A 23,049-nucleotide genomic window follows, 5' to 3' on the forward strand; every position below is an offset into this window, starting at 1 on the left:
ACGTTGTCCTCTGCACAGGTGTGTCTTAGGCATTACGGGCAAGAGTGCTCAAAAGCACATGTTTTGGTGCACTATAGCGTCGAGCACCGAAGCTAGCCTCACTTCAAAAGCTCGACGCGGATTTCAGTGCGCGTTTCGCACGGTCAACACAAGATCGAGCGGCTGTGGTCAACACGTCCTGCTGAAACGGAAAGTCGCTCTTGCGAAAAGGGCCCGGAGTACAGATAATCTAGGACGCGTTAAAATGTCCTTCGCTTAGCTGCATATTGAGGACTCACGTAGAGTATGTGGTGTATAAAGTGACGTGGTCCCATATGCATTCGCCTAAGACGACTCGAAGGCGAAAGACAAAATCCGAGGGTAGGGCAGCGCGTTCGCGGCTTACGTTCCAGGTATAGTTTTTTTTTTTTTTTTTTTTTTTTTTACGAGGGGTTGCTCGTGCACAATCGCAACGTACGCCACAACTAAATTTCGATCTCTGGGTCGCTTGGTCGCTCATTCTTGCTGTGGATGGCGCGCTGGCTGAGCCCAGAGTCCTTCAATCACCCAGTTGCGAAACTGCGCTCCAAAACCCGAGAATGCCCATAGCCTATACTGCGGGGGGGCCTGCAGATTGTCGCGCCATCTGGACGCCGCAATGAAAAACTAAAAGTCACCGCGATGCCGCCCTGCGGGCGCTTTCGCTAGCTGCTCCACGCCCCGCACGCAACGCTGGCGTCGTCACAAGCGTTTATTAGTTTGTTTTTGGGTCAACGGATGGCGCGACAATCCGCAGATCCCCGCGACTTCAGCCAATGGCGAGTTCGGATCTCGATAGTTGGGGCCATGGGGAGTTTCGAAACTGGTATGATTGAAGAACTCTGGGCTGAGCCGTATGTGCGTGCGCTTCAGCGCGAGCGACGCGCTGAATCCAGTCATCCAGAAGATACATCTAGACGGTATAGGGGGCAAGATCTCAAGCAGAGGTTAAGTTCCCTGCTGAAACACCAAAGCGAAGGGAGGCCCTATCGACCGACTGATCACGGAGCGAAACACATCTTTACCTCGTGATAACTGTAGTTTAGAAGAGTTAAACCTCACACAATTTTTTTTCTCTCACGGCGCAGTGTCGGCCAACTGCGACAAGGGCTTCATGACCATCTCGGTGCTGACCGAGGAGCCCTTCAACGGCATCCTGCACACCAGGGACACCAGCGACCCTCGGGGCATCGTGAAGGAGCTGCGCCGGAGTCCCTGCATCGCCTACGGTACGGGAGGCCGCAACACGTCGCTAAGGATCTCCCTGTTCCCCGCACAGGACGACCCGCTGTACTGCGGCGTTAGGAGAAAGGTACCTCTATTACATAGAACCAATCCACTTTTTTTTTCATTTTCCTGTGCTGCCCTCTGCTGTTCCGGTAGGGTTTTGGTAGGGGCAGGGACAACCGGTATCGCCAGACCGAAAGCCTCCGTGATCAAAAGGCGTTTCGCGACTTTTCCGCTAGGGGTGGGAACATGCGCCGTAGCATCGTGAAAAAGGCGGTTTGTGCGCAGGGCTTCTTCTCGTTTGTCTATAGTTGATATAGTGGCTCATCTTGGATGAAGTGGCCAGGCAGAAGACGACACTGCGGTTCAGGGTGCGAGTGCACTGCTGCTCGCTGTGTACAGTGCCGTCACGGCGAAAAACAAAGTTTAGGTTGACTTCATTCTGCACGGTGAAGATAAGGAAGTGGCTTACAAGTATTAGTATGCCGTCCTTATTTTACATCAAGGCTGTATGTACACAGGAGCTTCAGGTTTGTTGTCAGAAAACAATCGGGTGAAATTTGGCGCTACTTCTTGCATCGTGTCTTCCTATTCTGTTTCTTTTTTTTTTCTTTTTCGTTGTTCTCGTTTTTGGCATTCTACATACACGAAATGAAGGTGTATATATACGAACTCGCTCAAACTGCCGTTCTTCTGACAAACACCGACACTAGAATTGCCAATAATATTTTAACAGAGCAGCACGCATCTTAAAGGGGTACTGAAACGAATATTTTCAGTTTTTTTTTTTTTTTGCGTCAAATGACAGGTCAAGCCCTCAAGAGCCTAGAAAAGGTAGTGCTAAGCACGAGTGCGCCCTGAAAAAGTAATTACAGTATGTTTTTAAAAGCTAGTTTCGGTTCCTATTGACGTCACAACACGGTATAAGCTTCTCGTCGCGTGGCTACGTTGGTGACGCACAAGCGGCCATCTTGGAAGTTTTCGCACCTAACATCATCACAACTAGCCAGCCTGCTGCGTGAAGTCACCAGAATTTATACTGTAGCCCGACGTCAAGCTAATGTCGATGTTAAGGTGCGCCATGGAAAAATTGATTTTAATATCAAAGTAAAATATTTTATCAGCATTTGCTGAGCTTTACATTTGCTCAGAGCCGTCTCTGCATGCAGGAGATTTGTATGGCAGAGTAAACTCGCCTTCGAAGAAAGGTGTCAGTACCCCTTCAGGAATTTGTGACAAATTACCTTATGGTGTTAAGTGTAGCCTAGTCAGTAAACGAAATCCCCTCCTCAGTGGATACGAACAGACCGTTTAAAACGCGGGTAATTTACCTGTTTTCGCCTCGTTTGTCCTCGTATCCCCCTCGTCGAAATGGCGGTTGATTATCTGCAGTTTGGTATACTGCGTACACAAAACACATACTACGCAAAATTTCGAGCACTCCTAGTCTGCAGTGAGCTTACGTGGATGGATATACAGCACCTTCTACTGGAATGTTCAAGTACGATATACAGAAAGCGACTTAGCAGTACAGCACCGGAGGCCGTTCACTTAAAGGAACATCTTAAGTTGATGGCCAACGCATATATGCAAAGGCGAGCATTAATAGCGCGCTCAGTATACTTCTGCAAGCGTATGATATTCCCACATTATTTAGAACACTATTTTTCGTCTGGTGACAGCTCGCTGTACGTATTTAATTTGATATTTTGTTGTCCCGTGATACCCGTGGATTCACATACCTTCGTTGTAACATATATATTCGGTGTGCTGGTGAACGCACTTCGTGTCTTCTTGTTCTTCTTGCTTTTCATATGATGCGGCTTAAGCTTCACGTTTGACTGATCTGCTTGAGGTGACTTTGAAAATGAGAACAAATTTATGTGGTCATTTTTGTTTTCATATCTTATGGCCTTCATTATATTGCATTTTCTGCGAGAACGAGTAGCCGAGGCACGAAAGTTAAAACGTGATGATGGAGGGCCAAGATGGTATCGCATAACGAAGTGTCACGAATAAGCAATACACCCTCTAAAGAAGCGAAGGAGCAGCTTGCTGCAAGCTTTTTGCACGCGCCAACGCGGCATAATGCAATTGGGCGAACAATAACGGCTCGTGGTTCTGTATTATTTTTTGTGACGTCAAAAGAATCACTGAGGTGCGAGCGCGTGCAAACTCATCACGCAGGAGGCATTACACATTATATATATATATATATATATATATATATATATATATATATATATATATATATATATATATATATATATACACACACACGCTGTACAAGTGACGGATCACCTGCGCGTGGAAAGTTCACACGCTCGGCCATGCTTAAGTTGCAAGTCGCTATTAATTATACTATCAATTTCGCTTCCTTTTTTCTTTCTTCTATCGTGCCTCTCGCTCTCATAAATAAACGGAGTCAAAATGCACTTAAGATCACGTCGGCGAGTTCAGTGACTTCGGCCTGTTTCCGGCTCGTTCATACGATAACAAACGAAGACATGCATTTCAAGTATATAGGCCGTTAAAAAGAATTTATTTATTTGTTTGTTTGTTTATTTGTTTGTATGTTTATTCATCTACTTCATTCTTGAGCAAAGAAACACTGCAGGCCGTCAATTGCGGATTTGAACATAGTGGACACAACAAAGGTTAAAGAACGTGGGAAAATAGTAAATGATCACAGCGTGGTGTATACAATAAATAAGGGATAATATTTCGGGAAATGTGCTTGCCAAATAGAAGCCGGAAAGACTGCGAATTCGGGTTGCAAAAAGCTATTTAACAAGGAACGTTGGATAAAATACATATTAAAACGACTAAAAAGGCAAAAGAAGTCATATAAGATTAACTGACTTAGACGAAAGCAGTCTATACGGCTTTCCAACATAGTGCTCAGGCATACATTTTAGTGTGCGCCTTGCCCTGTGTTCATCTCGTTCCCCGTTCGCTTTTATGCGCTATGGTTTCTGCGGTACGATGAACTACCAGAACGCCCAAACTTCCTCCCTTCTGAAGTGCATGCTATAGATAAGATCCAACTCGAAAGTTCATCGTACAAAAACATGTCTGAGGCGACACAACCACGTACACAAAGTCTCAAAGAGAGAAAGAGAACATCTGAGCCGAAAAAGAACCGTTACAAAAAAAAAAGAAAAGAAACAATCAAGCACCCGTTTGAGTGAGCTTTCCGAGTGCCCCGAAAGCGCAAGCTCAATACAGTCCCGTTACGAAACCAAACCGTCACTGGTCGTTGAGATGGGCGTTGTTCACTGCCGGAGAGAGACACAAACGCTGCGCGGAACAAAAGAACGGCAGGAATAGCACAACGCAGCGTTATGCAGCGTGTACGAGCGCGTGAGTGAATGCGCGGCGATAGAAAACGCGCAGTGGAACAAAAGTGGCGCTGCTGTTGGCACAGGGAACGCGCGCTAAAAGCGAACGCGAAACGCAGTCTCGCCTTGCCCTGCGGCCTTGCACGAAGCGCGAAGCGCAAACGGTCGCGCGCAGGGTAGGGAAAGAGAACTCACCGTACCCTACCTCCTTCCTTACCCCCGGGTTCGCTCGCCGTTGGCTTTGGCTCCGCGGCGTGACGCGTATGGAGAGGAGGACGAAAGGAGCGAGCACCGTGGCTGCGGCCATTTTCCTTGCCTCCGCTGTGCCGGAGGCGTCCCTTTTCATTGTTTTCGACACACGATACGCTGGACGGCTTCTCTGGCCGCGCACGCTTTCTCGCTTACTTCTCTCCGATTTGTTGTTGTTGTTGTTGTCTTTGTTCTATTTTCTCTTTTATTTACCCGCACCGCTCGGACCTTTGCTTTTTTACGCCCCTAAACGAAAGCCCAGTCACGACTCTCCGAAGCTAACGCGCGCGCACATTGGGCACCCTCTGCGTCCCCGTGGCACACATCGACCTGTTTGTTGTTTTCTTTGCCAAATTTATTTTTTCTTTGTCTTTTCTTTTTTCTCGTCCTTCCTTTCTTTTCTCGGGTGGACGCTACGAGTGCTGACAGACGGTGCGGCGAATCGCGTGGGGTGAAACCGAGAAACGTAGGGAGTGCGAAGAAAAACAAAGGCCGTCACTCATCGGTTTGCGTGGGGAAAAAAATAACAATAACCGAGAGAAACGGCAACGCGTGCGCCGTGGAACGTGTGCCCGAAGGACGTCCGACGCGACGCGGGTGCACGCGTAACGTGAAAACGCCGAGATCGTAAAAATACGTGAGGCACGTTGCGTAACCGGTGCCAACGCAAACGAGGCTTGTGTCGGGGCTGGTTAGGGGGAGTCGCTTTGAGAATAGATAGCGCGCTGAGTGCGGCCCACCCTGTTGGCGGTTGCGTAAGCTAAAATGATTTGATCTTTGCGGCAGGTGCGCGGCTATGTCGGCTCGTTAAAGTATCGTAGTAATTCCGGTAGCCGACGGTAATGAGATTGTTGAGTTACTGCACTTCATAGACGCTTAGTGGAGTGGCAGTATAGTGTTTTCACGAAGTGATTCTACTCGCGCATCGAAATGGCTGATAACCCGTTTTTGAGACAACTGTGGTAGCGAGGAGACATTGCAGTACAACTTCTGCGACTGTCTTCGCTGCAATGTGTAGAGAGAGACAGTCACTCGCGCTCGCTCCAGCTCGCATAGACCACAGACTGATGACGGCAGAAACCGTTTTGGAATGTCATCGTGGGAGTTCATCGCGGATGAAGGCGACGAAGGCATGCAGTGCTCAAATTCTTGAAGACATCAGACTCGCACCGGCGGTTGTAGACCAATGGCGATATGGTGATTGTGAGGTGTGTGACTTTGTGTTCGTGCGCTCCTCCTCTCCTTCTATCTTTAAAACTCCCTCGCCCCTTTCCCGGTGTAGGGTAGCTTACCAGTTTTTCTAGACCAGTCGACATCCTTGCCTTTCCTTTCTCTCCTGTTCCTTCCTTACGCAGAAAGCGTAACCCGTGTACGACAGCTGTGTCAGCTATGCCGCAAGCGTTACAGTTTTGGCCGAAAGTAAACATAAGGGACTTTTCCCTCCCTTCTCTTTTTCCATTTATTAGGGCTACAGTTTCTCACTACAAAATTGTTGAAACCGTTGCTGTTGACTTCATTAAGCCGCAGGATGGCGCAGTTCGTTCACTGACTTAATGCTTTAATTTAACGTCTAAAAGCAGCACAGTAAATATAAGAGTAACCAAAAGTTATCTTTTACGGGGTCCTGTGGTACTGACCCGGTACTGCTCCGTACACGATAACTTTCTTGAACTGCGCCCACATTGGAACAAGGTCATGGCAGGCAGGAATCAAACCTAGCAGCTCGTTCTCACAAGAGACAGCACGAGGAAACGATTTTAGTTTTATGATTACCCTCAATTTCAGAGTCATAGGTGTCCCGTTAACTTGTGGAAGAGGAGATGCGTCCCTGAGAGTCAAGGCAAGTTGTTAAAGGTGTACGAAAGACGGCAAAATAAATTTCTCGGTGGACAAGGCAAGTCTCAAGGAATCTAAAAAAAATAAAATGTCACGAATAAGAGAGTCAACGAAACTGGTAGGCCGTGGAGCAGCCACAGTTGTTCGCTATGTACGAAATGTGTAACCTGCTCAGATATGCGCAGGCACTTCCGGACTTCTTCTCCTTGCTCTTGTCACTCTTCGCATTCCCGCGCTTCGGTATCTCGAAAAACGAGTTGCACTCTCTTATATCTACAACTCCCCTAACCAGCCCCGTTTCGGCCCCTGCTTCAATGAAGAAAAAAGAAAAAAAGAACCTGCAAGTGCGCGTCGCACAGTTCCTGCCTTACTTTCAAGGTTGTCTGGAAAGCAGAACCGTGAAATCTGTCGCGCGGTTTGACAACTCCCAGTGTGCGTATATATATATATATATATATATATATATATATATATATATATATATATATATATATACACACACACACGCCCGACTCTCCCAGTACCTGACGGATGTAAATGTCTGACCATGACATATCCGCATGGTGCAATCCATACACGCAGCGACGTGACGGATCAGTCTACTTGTCATGCCTGACGCCAGATTTTAAATTGTAATGCGCTGCCGCGTTTGCGTGCTTCACGGTCCTGATCGTAACAGAGAAAAAGGTACAGAAACGTAGAAAAGAAGTGTATGTATAAATGCAGCGGTAATATAAAGAGAGGCAACGCATAGCAGCGCTGACCTTTGAATCAGCGGGCATGTAAATAGGTGTAGCTGCTTGTCGGGAGATCCGATCAGGTAGAATGAGCCGCGCCTTATTTGAAAGTAAAGATGGACCGATGCCAGCGTCACGCATCACGCTCTGTGAAGCAAGCATGTGTATCACTTCCGTGAAACTAAAGTATAAGATGGGGTTCTCGGAATGCATTCGTTGCGTTGGTGACACCCGTACGGGCTTATGTATGTAATATAGTAAATAAGGGTTTGTAAAGTGCAGGCAAGCGCTAAGAACGGTTTCATTCTTTCACTATAGAAAGACTGCAAGGAGTGGAAAGCAGTCAGTTTTCATCGCCTGCTCTATTGTCTAAAAGCGCGGTGCTGTCTATAGAACAGAACAGGTTTAACGCACTACAAAACGCGGTGTTCCTGTAGTATGCAACGATTAACTCCGCGCAGCATGGAGCGATACGCATGACTGTTGTCAGCCAATCAGAAACAAGAGCCATGGCAAGTGTTTTTGAAAATGGAGGCATTGCATGCCACAAATCTTTTTTTTTTTTCCCCTTAAACTTCCGCGCAGTCACTGTAACGCAGAAGTCGATAAACACGCCGAACAATGGGGGACGGCTGCTTCTGGTTCACTGTTCTGGTTGGGATTACGGGACCAATGCTTTGAAAGCGTTGCACGCACTGCACAGAATTCGAGAGACCCGTAGAGTGCGGACGTGTCGCTTGCTAAAAAGCGCGGGCTCGCGATAAAGCGCGTTTTCACTTGGAACGCTTCAAGTGTTTATGGTGATCCTTTGTTTCAGTTTTGAAGTGGTATACTTTCGAATCAATTACCTGTCCCGTAAAGTCGTGCACTGACGGGGCATTGTATTCAACGTTGCCGGGATAATTGAACGGACGTGGCTGTCGAACAAAATACAGGAGCACGCGTGATACTGAAGGGCGTATATCACACTTGACGTATGGGCATGTATTCTTAAAGCTATAGGCGTTTGTGGAAAATGTGTCAAACGTCTGAACGCACGTGCTCACGTGCGGGGCGTTCTATATCATCTGATTAGGTACATATATGTGCCAACGTCGTATAGAGTGGTTGGAGCATTGAGCTTCAGCACTGGAGGCCCGGAGTTCAAATCCCGCCGTCGGAACATATTCACTTATGTTTACCAGGTGCACATATATGTGCTGCGTTCATGTAGCCTTTTGTCCCTGGCTTTCCTGAAGTAAAAACGGGAAGTAAACGGTTCTTGGAATGCAGCATCAGGGGCAGACTATGCGCCCTCCTCCAAGGTGATTAGAGGGGGGCGCCCGCCCCCCCCCCCCCTGCCCCTGTCATGCGCACACCTATGGCGGAGGCCATGGTCCATGAGAAATTCATCGTCCTAGCGAAATAAGTGCTATTCACGTTTAAAAGCAGTCAGTACGTGAACTTCGCTGAGGTATAGATGTAATCATTGACCGAGTTATTTTTACAATGCAACACGTCCACTATGGGCGACGGAATCCGAATTTCAACTTCCAGAAGCTCTGCATAACGCACAGGCGTTGTGCTCCAAACATCGCACTGCGGCAGTCGCAGTCATTTAATCGATGCGCAGCAGGAAAAGGTTACATTGAACGACAGCTACAGCGGCGGAGGACGTGCTAACCAGCAAAACGTGACTACACTAGTTGTAACCAGGATGGCGCAACGGCAACCCGGTGCACGCGCAGTCCAGGCACAGCCACGCACGTCGCTTCGACCTCGAAGAATGGCGGCCCAGGTCTCCGCTGTCAGTCAGCCAATCAGGCACCCTTGCAGGGTCACTTCGCGATGGAGGACGCTATAGCGTCCTCGTGCGGACGAGCGTATAAATGCGGCCTTTTTTATTCGAACACGATGTCGTGCGTCCAAACGGACAGGTACCTCTTGTATACCGCTCGAGGTCGCGCCTCTGTGGCGGTCAACGGAGACTGACCGGAGTAAAAGAAAAAAACGATGCGCGTTTCAGTTGTGCGTGTACCGTATTTACCGGCACGTAAGTGGACGACATAATCGGGAAATTTGCTTACGTAACTCCCCTATATTCTCAAACCTGCCTCGACTCGAAGTTGGTCCTTCACTTGACCGAGTTGAGCACAGCTCCGGTGCTCGACTGAAAATGACGCAGCGCTTCTCAAGAATCGCTGCAGATTATCGCTGATACGCCGTGACTTGTTCTGCCCAGAGGCGGGGTTCCCATAGACTTTCTCAAGCCAAGGTGAAGCGTTGAGTGAAGGGACGTTCTAGAATACAGGGGTTACCCCCATATTCTAGCGTTCTAGAATACGGGGCTAACCACCGTCAGTGGCGTAACGCCAAGGGGGGGGGGGGCACACCGGGCTCGTTTCTGCCCTTTCCTTTCAAGATTATTCTCCAACTAGCCCCTCAATAAATACTTCTAATGCCTTCACTGCATGCAAAATATGCTACGATCACAGCCGTGCGCACGAGGCAGGGGGGAAGCTCCCCCCCCCCCTTATCCAATTATCCTAGTAACGGGTGTAGGGGGCCAAGTGAGCCCTATATCTTTACTCAGTCAGACTTGTTCCGTCATTGTTTAACGTGCAGGTCATGCAGGTTGTTCAATATAATGGCGCCAGAGGTCCCTGACCTTGCATTCCAAGAACGGTTTACTTCTCACCTTTACCATTAGAAAGCCGGGGACCAAGGGCATGCCGCTGTGAAAAGCACGTCATCGACCCATTTTCATTTTTGCATCCATTACGCCTCTTGTTTTCTCTGGGACTCGACCAACCGAAGGACGGGGAGGGGGCGGGGTGGGACACTGCGGTCAAACTTGGTCCCCTCTATTGAAGAACCACGCGCACGTCTATGGTGATGACGATGATGATGGTGACCCAGACTCGAGCAGGATCACGCCGACTTCAAGATATGCGATTCACCCTTCGTGCAACCCTGTTTCGCGACTCAAAACAAGTAAACGACAAAACTTCACGACTTACAATGCCACGAGCACCAATTAACGTGCCAATGTTCAGCCGCAACTCATGCAGAAACTTTTCTTCGAGACGCCGTCTTTTTATAACGGCTTCTCATTTATTTTTATTTGTTAATGCATTCAATATTAAGTACATACATGGAATGCCAATTCTTTGTGTTATACGGCCCCAGCGACACTCGTTGTCCAAAATTTTCATTACTTGAAAGCTCTGATATACTTCTATTTTTAATTATTTGTTGTAATTACTAAGCAATCTTTCTACACCGTAGAAGCGTGTATGGTAATTATGACAGTCAGTCAGTCAGTCAACAAACTTTATTAAGGTTCAAAGGAACTACAAACTCGTAGTTGCGGGCCGCGCCCACGTTGGGACCGGAAGACCATGGTCCTCCGCCCGTTCGCGGGCCCTTTGGACAGCCCTTAGTTGTTCCTGGGGATCGCCGCTTTTGAGGGCTTCCTCCCAGTCCTCTTGTTTATTAAAAGGCGCATTTCGTAACGCAGAACATTGCCAGAGCATGTGTGCTAGCGAGCAATACTCTGCATTGCACTCAGGGCAGTGTGGGTCGATGTCCGGAGCAAAGTGGCTAAATTGACCTCTCAATGGGAATGATCCCGTCTGTAACATTCTGAGCGTAGAAGACTGGGGTCTAGTGAGCGTGGGGTGTGGGAGGGGGAATTTCCTGCGCCCAAGCTGATAGTGCTTAACGACTGCGTGAAAAAAAAAAAGCAATGGGTCGGAGTTGTGCTCACAAACCGTACTGACAACTTCGAAAACATGTGTCAGTGCAAACCTTGAGAAAGTGCATCCAGTTATAGCCGAAGGTCACGGAAAGGGAAGTACTGTTTCTTCGATCGATTTCCAGTTACCACCGTCTTCCGGTATAGCTGAAGCTTGGCTGAAGCCTGTCAGTTCGTTATCATCATCATCAGCCTGGCAACGCCCTCTCCCATGTTCCGCCAATCAACATGGTCCTGTGCTTGCTGCGTCCACGTTGTACCCGCAAACTTCTTAATCTCATCTGCCCACCTAACTCTCTGTCTCCCCATCGCGCGTTTGCCTTCTCTCAGAATCCAGTCAGTTACTCTTAATGACCAGCGGTTATCTTGCCTACGCGCTGCATGCCCTGCCCATGTCCATTTATTCTTCTTCATTTCGACTGAGATTTCGTGTCAGTTTATACGCGTGCAAATACGGCAGGCGTGTCCGACCTTCGCCGGCGAGTTACGTGCAGTACATCGGCTCGTACCGTGCCAGCGCGTGCCCATCCATGTTCCTTCAGAAGTGTGCGGGGCGATGTGGTTCCGCCTGCATTGTAAATGCGGCTCGTTACATATATTTACACGCGCTCGCTCCCGCTATTCGTGACACCCGAAGGTTGCACGCATTTCGCGGACGTCTGTCAAAGGGGTGGAAAAAATAAATGGACGCCTTTATGCGTGCCTGAATGGAAGGTTGAGTTGGCGGCCCCAGGTAGACCGTGCCGTATAGGGACTTCTTATTTGTACACCGGTGTACTTACACCGTCAGCATTTTTTTTTTTGCTTTTTTTCGCAAGAACAATATCTCTGCAACGCCCGAGCGTGCCCTACATCAGCCAGACGCTACGTGTTACTAAGCAAAACATTTTAGGGCGAAAGCCTTAGATGCCTCATAAAACGCGAAAATTGGCAGTGTCGGCGTCCCGCGGCGTCAGGGATAAAACGAGTGATGCAAAAAATAAACGTGGGAATAGCCGGGTGGGCGCGGGGGACGCTCTTCCCCACGTCTGTAACGGACCTCAATAAAGTTGTTCTCTCTCTCTCTCATCACGTGAGGACGTCACCATGACGTCACAGATCGCCAAAATATGACACCACAATGGCGTCACGTGATTACGTCATCGTGTGCCATCGTACCTTGGTCAAAGGTGGGCCGATCACGAAGGCAGTGCAAAACCAGGTGAGGTGCCTCCGATCCTGGAGGAAGTGCAAAACCACATTATGTGCAGGAAACTTTCGGAGAGTGGCGGGGCAGGACCAGTAAATGGACACGCAAGAAAAAGAAGGCTTACGACGCCTTCAAGTCGTCTTAGATGAATGCATAAGAGACCCTGTGAGTTTTATGACTTGAGCGAGCGCACTAGGTTCTGAAATCTAAATCCGATAAATCCGAAATTTGTGACGTACAGCGAACATTCAAGTCTGAAACGGGGATTTACTTGGAACGTCTGAGCACAACTTTTTTAAAAACTCGCAAGGTGCCATCTGCATTCGCCTAAGACGTCCCCGAGGCAAAAGCTTTCTTTTTCTTATCAGTGGATGTACTAATTCCTCCCCTTCCTCTCCGAGAGATTTCTGCTCCTAACGTGATTTTGCATTGCCTCCAAGATCTTAGGCATTGAAAGCTTTTTGCACCTCACCTGGTTTTGCTCTGCCTCCGGGATCGGCTCACATTTGACCAAGCGATGTCACCATGTGACGTCGCAAATTTGGCGAACTCTAACGTCATCACAGACGATCATTTTTTGCGTCCCTCGAACCGAACGTCGCGAACGGTCAATTTTCGCGACTGATGAAACATCTAAGCCATCCAGATCAAAAACTATGAAACTGTCACACAAGTTCAACGTTCTTCTATTGGACACGAATTGTAATGTACGGATGTCCTTCAGAAATGTGACAGTCACATTCGTTTATTTCGTTAACATATTGTGCCTAATTATTAAACTATTTGCTTTTATGTCGGTGATTCAGGATTGTTTTAACGGCTGCACATGACTTCTATCTAAAACTTCGTAATGTTCCAGAAGGAAGGGAAATAACTGCATCATTTACTTTTAATTTCGGCAACCACCACGCTGACAATGCTCCACGATACGCGGACCCCCTGAGCTAGGTGCACGGTGGGTGGCTAGGTGTTACAGATGCGTGTTTAGAGAAACGATGTTCCGCGTTTCGGTCGTGCGTTGAAAACTAATCGATAACAAAACTATAGACAACTCAGTCATATATTGCAAGCTGTACAATGTAACTGAGTTGCACACTGTGCAAAGGTACCGTATTTACTCGATTGTAACGCGACCAAGTTTGTAACGCGAGGGATGACTTCATTGCGTCCAGAAAAAAAAAGGATAATTCGGTTATTTCGATATTTCGGTTATTTCGGTATTCGATTGTAACGCGAGGGTCGACTTTAGGAAGCAAAAATCTGGGGGAAAAAAGCTCGCGTTACAGTCGAGTAAATACGGTATATTTTTTGTCTTCTTATCAGACAGTGCTAACGCTATCTCCATACCAGAGCTAGCAAAGACGTATATAATATATTAGTTTGCTTCGAAAGTTCTCGTCGCCCAGCATCTGCAAACCAGCCTCACTGCAATGAACATTATCATGATTAGTCAGCACTGTCACCGAAACCGCTGTCGGAGGCGTTGTACGACCATTCAATCATCGCTCTGTTTACATGCACCACGTGCAGCGGACGGCAGACGACAGAGCTGCTGTCAGTACGTTACCAGCTGGTGTCTCCAAGTGGCTTAGACCTGCGTCAGACTGTGTTGACACGTCACTGTGAAATCGCCCCCTCGATATCAAAACCGAAAGTGTATTATTCTTAAGGTAGTGGCATTAAATATACATCCAATGGGTTCCGAGGCACCCCGATACTCTTTTTAGGGTTCTCGACACCAAGTGTTCTTATTTAGAGCAACAATACGAAAGTTTATGAAGTTCGTGTCAGCACTCCTTTAACGTCCAACCAAGCAGCAGCTAATTCTGTGAAAACAACTTTAAAGGAGTACTGACACAATTCTGAACAACGTTACTAGAACAAACTCAGTTTAAAAGCTCCGCCGGAGAGGCGGTCCGCGTGGCGGTCGTGAGAACTAGTGGCGCTGCAGTCACGTCTAGCTCCCGCGGCTGGCGCTTGTTATGATCGGCGCCGCCGATGTACGAGCGCACGTGGGTTACAGCGTCGTCTGCGCTTTGTTAGCTCGTCATTTTTGCGACTGTTCTTGACCAGGCTTAGCGTCTCGTACGAAGACACGTGCATGATGTACGAAGCGTAACGAGGGCGAACAGATTCACGGTGCGGTATGCCGACTTGCTTTGCGCCGGGCTGCAAGAGCGGCTACCGCAACGACGACTCCGCTTCACTGACACTTCTTCGGACCTGTAAAAGACCCTACGCCATTCAAGCTTTTCATCGCAAAGATAGAAAGCTTACTGCGAAATGCAAAGTCTGTGACGTTCATTTTGAGAGTGACGACATTGTAAAGCACTATCGTCGTGTCAGTTGCGGGACAAGAGGTTTTGATCCCATTTAGAAAGTGGGAACTCGCGCCAGGTGCCGTGCCGCGCTCGTTCCCAGCACTTCCACCCCACATTTCAAAGCCAAAATGTTCGGGGTTTAGGCGCAAATCCCCCCCCCCCCCCCCCCCCCCCCAAAAAAAAAACGCACGGCGTCCCGCGAAAGCCCAGTGCCCAATTTAGAGGAGCCGCCAGAAATAGAACAGCAAAGCGAAAGGCAGGCGATTACCTACGCTACCGAAACTGAGAGTTGCAGCACACTGACATTCGATCAGTTGTCAGCTGTCGCTATGCCTTCAAAGCAGTGGATTTTCGAGAGATTTTACGACGAGGTATTGAACAAGATGTGCGGAATATTTTACACTCGCCGGCTCGGGAACGGGCTGCTCAGCGCAAAAATTTGACACGGTACACATAGAAAAGACGAGGACCAGCGCTGGTCCTCGTCTTTTCTATGTGTACCGTGTCAAATTTTTTGCGCTGAGCAGTTTAATAATGGAATACCAACTAGCCCACTTCCGCACTTTGCTTCGGGAACGGAGACTTACTTGTGCAAAAGATAATTGTAGTTGACGAGCAGTTTAACTGCGTAGTGAACGGCTACAGCACGAAACGCAAACGGCTGTCGTACAGTGTAAGGAGTGCTGTGGGCATAGAACATCTGCTCGGTGAAGTTGAAAAACTGAAATTGAATACTGACAACTCTTCTAGCGACAGAGTACGCGCGAATAACTGCTCGGTGCTCACATCACGGCCGATCTGTTCGAATTGTTGAAGGCACCGTAGAAGGATGCGACGTAGAAAGATGAGACACCGAAAATACAACTATCCGCTGAAAAAATTGCTCAGAGACGACATCTATTCGATGTAATCGCACACTGAGATTTCATTTACCGAGTTATCGTAAAATTTTCCGATTTTGGGTCAGTATCCCTTTAACCGTCGCGCAAACGTGTCTTCTAACCATTGCAAAGCATTGGTGATGTTTTTCGAGAAAGCTTTTTTCAATAAATTGTAGAAACATGAGTACTGTTTTTCTAGAACGTTTTTGTATCTCGAGTAAGTACGCTTCTTTGTGCACTATAAAGGCTTTTACAAACGTGTTGGGTTGTTCTTGGTCTAGATAAGACGGCAGCGGCTAAAATTGTGGTGGTAGTTGTAAAAATTACTCTGAAAACCCTCATTCGCTTAGAAACTCATATGCTTGGAAGTTAAGCGCAATGTAGACAGCTCAAATATTGTCACAGGGTCGTGACGTCGACGAAGGCAGCAGTCAGCAGGTCCGAGATGAAACACTTTATTTGGCGGAACTTGTGGCCGGGAAACTGAAAGTCAAACTACAGCAATACACTGATAGCAGCGAACAGAGCGTCGATCAACTGACAAGCGGTCAAGCGCGTCGGCTTTTATACAGGCGCTATCAAACTTTCCAGCGATATCGCTGGTGGCGGCGTTATCTCTCGATAAAGCTGGAACATTCGCGTGCAGCGCCCAATCTTACCAAAACGATCTACTACAATCGAGAAGCTTCTCGAACGCTGCTTCGCGGACAGCGTCGAGCGTTGATAACCGTCCTTGCTGGTCAAACCCGAATACATCACAATAAAAGAAGAAGTGGGCGTGGCAATATAGACCGAACATCGATTCTTAGCCAATCAATGAACAACGCACGCGGGCCAATGCATACAGACGACCTTATGCATATCCACCTAAGTATCCACCTAACTAGTACAATAAGAAAGTTGCCGCGCAGTTGCCGCGAGCAACTGCGCGGCGGACCGCAGCGTTATGTCGTGGAAGCAGACGACGCGCCGATAGTGGCGCAAGACGGAACAGCAGCGCCGCTAGTTCTCGCGACCGCCGTTCGGACCACCCTCCTCCGCTGGCGGAGATACGGAGCTTTGAAACTGAGTTTGTTCTAGTAACGTTGATTCTGAAGGCTAGATAACTTGCGAGATAGATTTTCGTGGACACATATACATCATTTACGAAATATCAACGAAAACTATACAGCCTAGAACGCATTTAAAATCTACCCGGAACGTTGCTCGTGTGGTTATGGTGCTCGAGTGACGACCCAAAGGTCGCGGAATTGAATACCGGCCGCTGTGGCAGCATTTTCGATGGAGGCGAAAATGGTTGAGGCCCGTGTACTTCGATTTAGGTGAACCCCAGGCGGTAAAAATTTCAGGAGGCCTCCATTACGGCGTCCTTCGTAATCATATCGCGGTATTGGGACATTAAACCCCAACAATTATTCCATCCTTAAAATCGACTTGCATCCGAGCTCAAAATGAAGCACCTTCCGACACTTACATCAACTTGGTTTGAATTAAACAAGTTAAAGTGGTGGTGCCATCAAATTTCGAGGCTATAACAAGCCTGTTGTGGGTTTCCTCTGTATGCAAGGACATTCCACACGAAGGGACAGACACAGCAGACGCTTAGAATATATAATTAATTCACTTCCAAAGTGTACCTAAACGCCCATTCTCCCGATCGAAAACCATCGCTAGCGCGCCAACACTGACGTAGATCTGTAGGATGGGCAACGAAAGTTGTAGTGACGTCACACCAGATCTGCTGTAGTGACGTGAGTGACCTCCGGACCTTCGCCACCCCCCGCAACGTACGTACCGAATGTAGTGAACTAGAATATATTCTAGTTCTCTATAGTACTGGCAAAGCATCGGTTGCTACATCACTCGTCGAGTTTCGATCACTGGCTAAGTGCGTCACAGCCTTGTGTGGTCACGTGACCAAGCCCCCTACTGCCCGGCCTCGGAGCCCAGAAACTGAAACCGAAAGTTGTCCACATCAAAAGGTGATATTAAATTATTTAGTGAGAATACATGAATCTTGGTGCGTGCATCATGCTTCCTGGCGCTGTAGGAAACGCTTACAGCAAAGAACGTGCAAGCCACAAATTTGGTGGCACCACCCCTTTAACAACCAACAACCACCTACATCACGAGTTTGTGTTGGCTACCATGCTCCTTGCGTGTGCTTCCCACCGCTAGCCACCCTAAGACCATATTTGTCAGCACGGCGTTCACACGTAAGCTAAGATACCTGTATTATACAGGGACCTTATAGCGTAAGCGATACCGCTCGCGTCACTGTTTCGAGTAGTCACGTGGCCAGCCGTGTTCACAAAACAAATTCTGATGCCACTTTTATCGGCGCTCCACGAAACCGAAACTGCTGCCGGGCGTTCTAGAGACGAGTCAAAATAATTAACCGCCGCGCACTATAGCAAACGAGGTTTCCAGAGCGATAAACGGGTCGTTATCTAGTTACTGTAGGACAAAAAAAAAAACGATATGCCAAATTTTTTGTCTCAGTACCTTTCGTGTAGTGACGGATTCACATGAGTGAAGCATAAACATTCTTTATCTCTTTTTCCCCTTGTTTTCTGCTTTTAACGCAGGTCATCGGCCTAAAAACTTAGCAGGAATACTGGCAATTAAGCTTCTGAATTCTCTCTATAATATAGTTTCGGTTTTCTAGAATGTGCGTACATCGCAACAAACACACACAAAAAACGAAACTGAAAGTCAGACCAAATTCACGACAGCTTTCGTTCGTATGTTTTCTTGATTATTTAAAGGGACTGTCTACCGCTCCGGAAAAATTTTCTGATTGTGGTGAAAATGAGAAGATCGTTCGTCACATCGGCGGCAACGAGCATGCTTTTGTCCCATAAAAAAGGAATTATATTTTACAGCGAAAGCTGTTATGAGATCATTTCAACGGCCGTTTTTGGTGGCGTAGTTGTCCGCCGCCGCTGCCGCCGGTGTCCGTAACCACTATCGCTCGAAATAAGAAAAAAAAAACGATATAAGAAAAAATTTCCAGGATGGAACGGGGTTCGAGCCTGGGCCCTCTGCGTGGGAGCCCAGTGTTGTACCTCAGAGCCACGCCGGTGCTTGGAACTGCCTTGCAAAACAACGCTATACACGCTTCATGTCCAGAAGGAACCACATTAACATATGTATTTTAGTGTGGTAGAAGAGTGAAATAACAACCACGCACGACACAAAGCGAATTCTGTAACCAGGCGTCACACAATGCGAATTGCGCAACGAGTGGGGTGTTGGATGCTTCCAACCCACTAGAAGGGCTCTGCAATAATTCTTCATCGTCATCAGGCACAACACCAACAAAGTGCGCATAATGCCTTACATGTTTTTAGCGGGTACCACGGCTCTCCGTTGAATGACGAAAAATGGCATAGTGGCTGCTTCCCTACTTCACAGAAATTATGATTTATAGCGTAGTGGGTTCCTCGCAAGTGCACATTGGTTGCCAAGGAAGCCCATAAGCCCATCATCCATTTCATCAGGGTTCAATAAAAGTTCTTCCCCCTTCTCTCTGTCTCTCTTTCTCACGTCAATGTATGTTATATTGCATGGTGGGAGAGTTAAATAGCGACCGGGCGTCACACAATGCGAATTACGTAACTGGTGAGCCGTTTAAAGCTTCCAACCCATTACAAAGGGCTGAGCCACAATTCTTCATCGTCATCAGTCGTCACGTAAACAAAGTGCACATAATGGCTTACATATATGTGTAGCTGGAACCTCGCTTCTGCGCACAATGACGAATAATGGCGTTGTAGGTGCTTCCCAATTTCACAAATATTGTGATTTATGGCGTAGTGGGTACCTTGCTAGTGTACTTGTACTAGTAGCCCCGAGAGAGTTTACAACGGGCTCTAGAAATGCCGCTCTTCCAGCTTTCGCTGTGACTGTGCTGCGCTTTCCGCGCAGGCCTGGCATTTTTTAAGTGCGAATGCACTTTATAAGCGACCCTGAATCCGCCGTCCCATAGCAACGGCGCGAGGAGCGGAGAGGAGCGTCTGTAGTAACGGCGCAGCGACGTCACGCCCCACGTGACTGCGCGCGCTCCGCCCTCCGCTCCGTGGCTGCGCGCGCCCCGCGCATTGCCTGTGGTGATGAAGGCCGGCGGCGAGACGCCGAACGAAAGCGTGCGAAGCGAGCCGAGCACCCTGAAGCCTATCTGGCCCGGGCCCTCGAATTAGATCGGCCGGACGCGCGCTTCAAGCGAGACTTCCTGGACTGCAGCTTTGGATATAGCTGCGCGGTGTGCGATCGACTGTGGTTCGACAACAACCTGAGCCCCATCTCGGGCGTGCGCAACGCCGCCAACAAGTTGAACGCGTTGCGGGTTCTTTGGAACGAGTTCGGAAGACAGATCATCATCATCAGTAAAAGTGCTTTGCACTTAAAAACGGCCAGACCTCCGTGGGTCGGCTGGCGCGTGCTCTCTCGCTGCCGTCTCCTTCGCTCGGCTCTGCAGTTTAGTCGCGCGCGCCCCCTCATAGCATCACCCCGTGCTTCGCACTTCCTCATACTCCCCTTCGGGGAAATGCGGGTTTTTTTTAATTTGATGTTGAAAATCGTGAAGGAATGACCGATAGCGTCACCCAACAGGGATGTGGTCAATCTACTGGTAGGACAAGAAATCCTCGCAGGTAGACTCATTCTGCTTAAAAACAAACACGCATAGCTTGAAATTGTATTTTACGCACTTGAAGCAGCTTTCGGTTGCGTCAGAGAGTAATGTTTTGCTTTTTTTTTCTCACGCGTCCAAAAAGGCGCCCGGTGGCGCCGTCTTCGATTTCGTCTGTTTCAACTAGAGTGTTCTAGTACACTCTAGTTTCAACTCATGCGCTATGCCATGCGGCCCTCCGCGTTGGTCGTACTCAGGGGCGGATCCAGGTGCCAAATTTGGGGGGGGGGGGCGGTTCCTTCATCTGACCGGGGGGGGGGGGGGGGTGGTGGGGTAGGGATGAGGAGAGACAGGCACTGCAGGCAGGCAGGGGGGAGGGCTGACACATGCTTTGGGGGGGGGGGGGCGATCGCCCCTACCGCCCCCCCTCTGGATCCGCCACTGGTCGTACTGTGCCGCTGTATTGTTGTTAGGATGTCCATGTGCTGCGCTGTGAAGGCGTGCATTTATTGTCTCCTTTTGGTGAATCGACTTGGCTTGGATTGCGGCAGCAGTGCTAAAATAAACGCATAGACTGCGATTACAGCAAAACAAGTGTTCTGTAATCGTATAATAAGGCTTCATTTAACCGCTAGCGCACTGAAAACGACTAGCTGTTACATTCATTACAATAGTGTTCAGCGAAAATAAAGTAATCCTACAGAAATCACATGTGTTTTTTCGGTTTCAATTTTTACCGGCACTACAATCGTCATCGCGTCCACCAACCAGTGTTCTGGGCATGTTTCACGCCAATGGAAGAAAACCGAACGCAGATCGAAAAATTCTGTTTTAAAAAATTCTACTCACTTTTCAGAGAAACTGCTGCAAGGTTGGACACTTCAGACGGTACGCTTTCTATTGCGATACAAAACAGAAAAGCGATGAAGGACGGTAGACAGTCCCTTTAAGGCAAGCATTTGCACTTGGGTGCAATGCTGACGCAAGAACTTTCTCCTGAGCTACAGTGTTCTAGAATATTGGGTAGTGAGCCCAATCTCTGGGGAGAGGGTACGTTGCCGCGGCGCAAAATATGTAAACGAGTTTTCGTTTTCCTGAGTGCCCGCGTGGCGGCGCTACCATCGTCAGCAATGGGAGACTTCGCGCCTTCGCCCCGCTGCTGTAGGGCTGCTGCTGTGTTTCGTCGTCGCTGCGGGTTTTCGGCCGAGCATCGCTTCGTCAATACGTTTCACTTTTCAGTTCCTGTAGTTGTGAATAATGTAGATTGGTAGCAAGGCTTGTTCACGGGCTGCTTTTCATGTGAAGAACTCCGTGCAGACAGCATTTTAGATGTGCTGACCATTGTGAAAGCAAGGCTTTGTCAAGAGGTTGGGTGCCGAAGCCATGCCTCAATGCTCTCTCAAAAAATAATCCAATTCTATGTTGTTACGCGACTTCATTTTTACATTAAGGGGCTAAACACAGACAGAGCAGGCAAACGCCAAAAAGCAAAGCACTTCAAGATAAGCCGCTGCACTTAAATTTTTTTCCTTGCTATAGAAGATTTTTAAAATTTTATTATTGTTCCTGCGTTTATATTTCACAAGTATAGGTTAAACTTGAAGTATGAATCTTCTCTGAATATTCTTTTTCTGTTTCACTGACCCAAATACAAGAAAATACCATATTTGAAAAACAAGCAAGATAGTATGTTAATTGCCACTCGCCATGCATACTATAGCAATAAACCCTTGATTCAATTGTGAATGGTGGCTTTGGTCCTTGGCGTACCATCAACAGTGCGATTAATATGATCTACCAGAACGTCAGTAGATCTGTATAAAAATGCATGTGTTTGAATGGAAATGTGTCTATTTGTAATTTTTTTAGTATTTCTTCTGATTCAGTGTCTTCACTTATTGTGTGAACAATATGTGTTGAGTATTCATGTGCTTTTGTGAACTTTTTAAATGTATGCTATGCTAAGTATGCTATTGAAAATATTTAGCGTCTCTTTGTATTTTTCTAGCATCTATTGGGCTGTTTTAGGAGACATGCTTTTTGCGGCACACGCTGATAAGTACAAAATGGGGCAAGGCCCTCTTCAAGCTATTTCAGCTCTTTTCCATCTGTTTTCACTTTGAAAAAAAAAAAGGAAAGTGATTGATACGCATGGCTTTTGTGGAGTATATAAGGTCATTGTGCTGCCCCACCAAATAAACTTTTCACTTATTTCCGCGAACGATTGTTGTCTACGTTTTTCCATGCCTTCATTACAAATTCATTTTTCTAAATACAGGAGTGCGGACAAATAGTCCTGTAGAAAAGAGTGCATATGAACCTTTGAGGCATATTAGTGTCAGCAGAATTGCTAACTGAATTTTGCACTCAACTGATAGCGGTGTCTGCATGCAATTTCTTACACAAATATAATTTCCAGCATGTGAGGGGTCTTCAAGAAGCAAAATCTGATTGCATGGTCTACCCTTACTTTCGGTCTTTTATTTCTTGGGCATGATTAGGATAGGTCTTTCCTGCTGTGCACTCCCACACATTTTCTTGCACTTTTCAGGAGAATATATCAACTGAGAGCGCGTAAGGTGCTTAAGTTTGTAGTAATATTGTTTTATTTAGTGAGAGTATGACCTCACTAAAGAGACTACCGAGTACAAACGCTAGCATGAAAATATTAGTCTCTTTTATCTAAAGGCAATCGATGTCAGTGCACGTTAAAGAACCCCAGGTGGTCGAAATTTCCGCAGTCGTCCACTACGGCGTGCTTCATATTCAGAAAGTGGTTCTGGCGCGTAAAACCCATAAATTAATTAATTATCTAAAACGCAATAAAACTGCGAGATCTTTTTTTTACGCGAGAGCTCGCTACTGCAATACAAAACTGGCG

At 47.6% G+C, this 23,049-nt stretch overlaps 1 protein-coding gene across 1 annotated transcript in view; it reads left to right on the forward strand.

Annotated features, from left to right (window-relative positions):
* The window catches only part of LOC119372111 (uncharacterized), a 148,325-nt gene that overhangs the window by 106,128 nt on the left and 19,148 nt on the right, over nucleotides 1-23,049 (forward strand). The window contains exon 3 of the mRNA XM_037642573.2: nucleotides 1,107-1,330. Coding sequence (XP_037498501.1) covers nucleotides 1,107-1,330 — 224 coding nt within the window. The remainder of the gene's footprint in view (nucleotides 1-1,106; nucleotides 1,331-23,049) is intronic.

Source organism: Rhipicephalus sanguineus, chromosome 10 (genome assembly GCF_013339695.2).
Source record: "Rhipicephalus sanguineus isolate Rsan-2018 chromosome 10, BIME_Rsan_1.4, whole genome shotgun sequence".
NCBI lineage: Eukaryota > Metazoa > Arthropoda > Arachnida > Ixodida > Ixodidae > Rhipicephalus > Rhipicephalus sanguineus.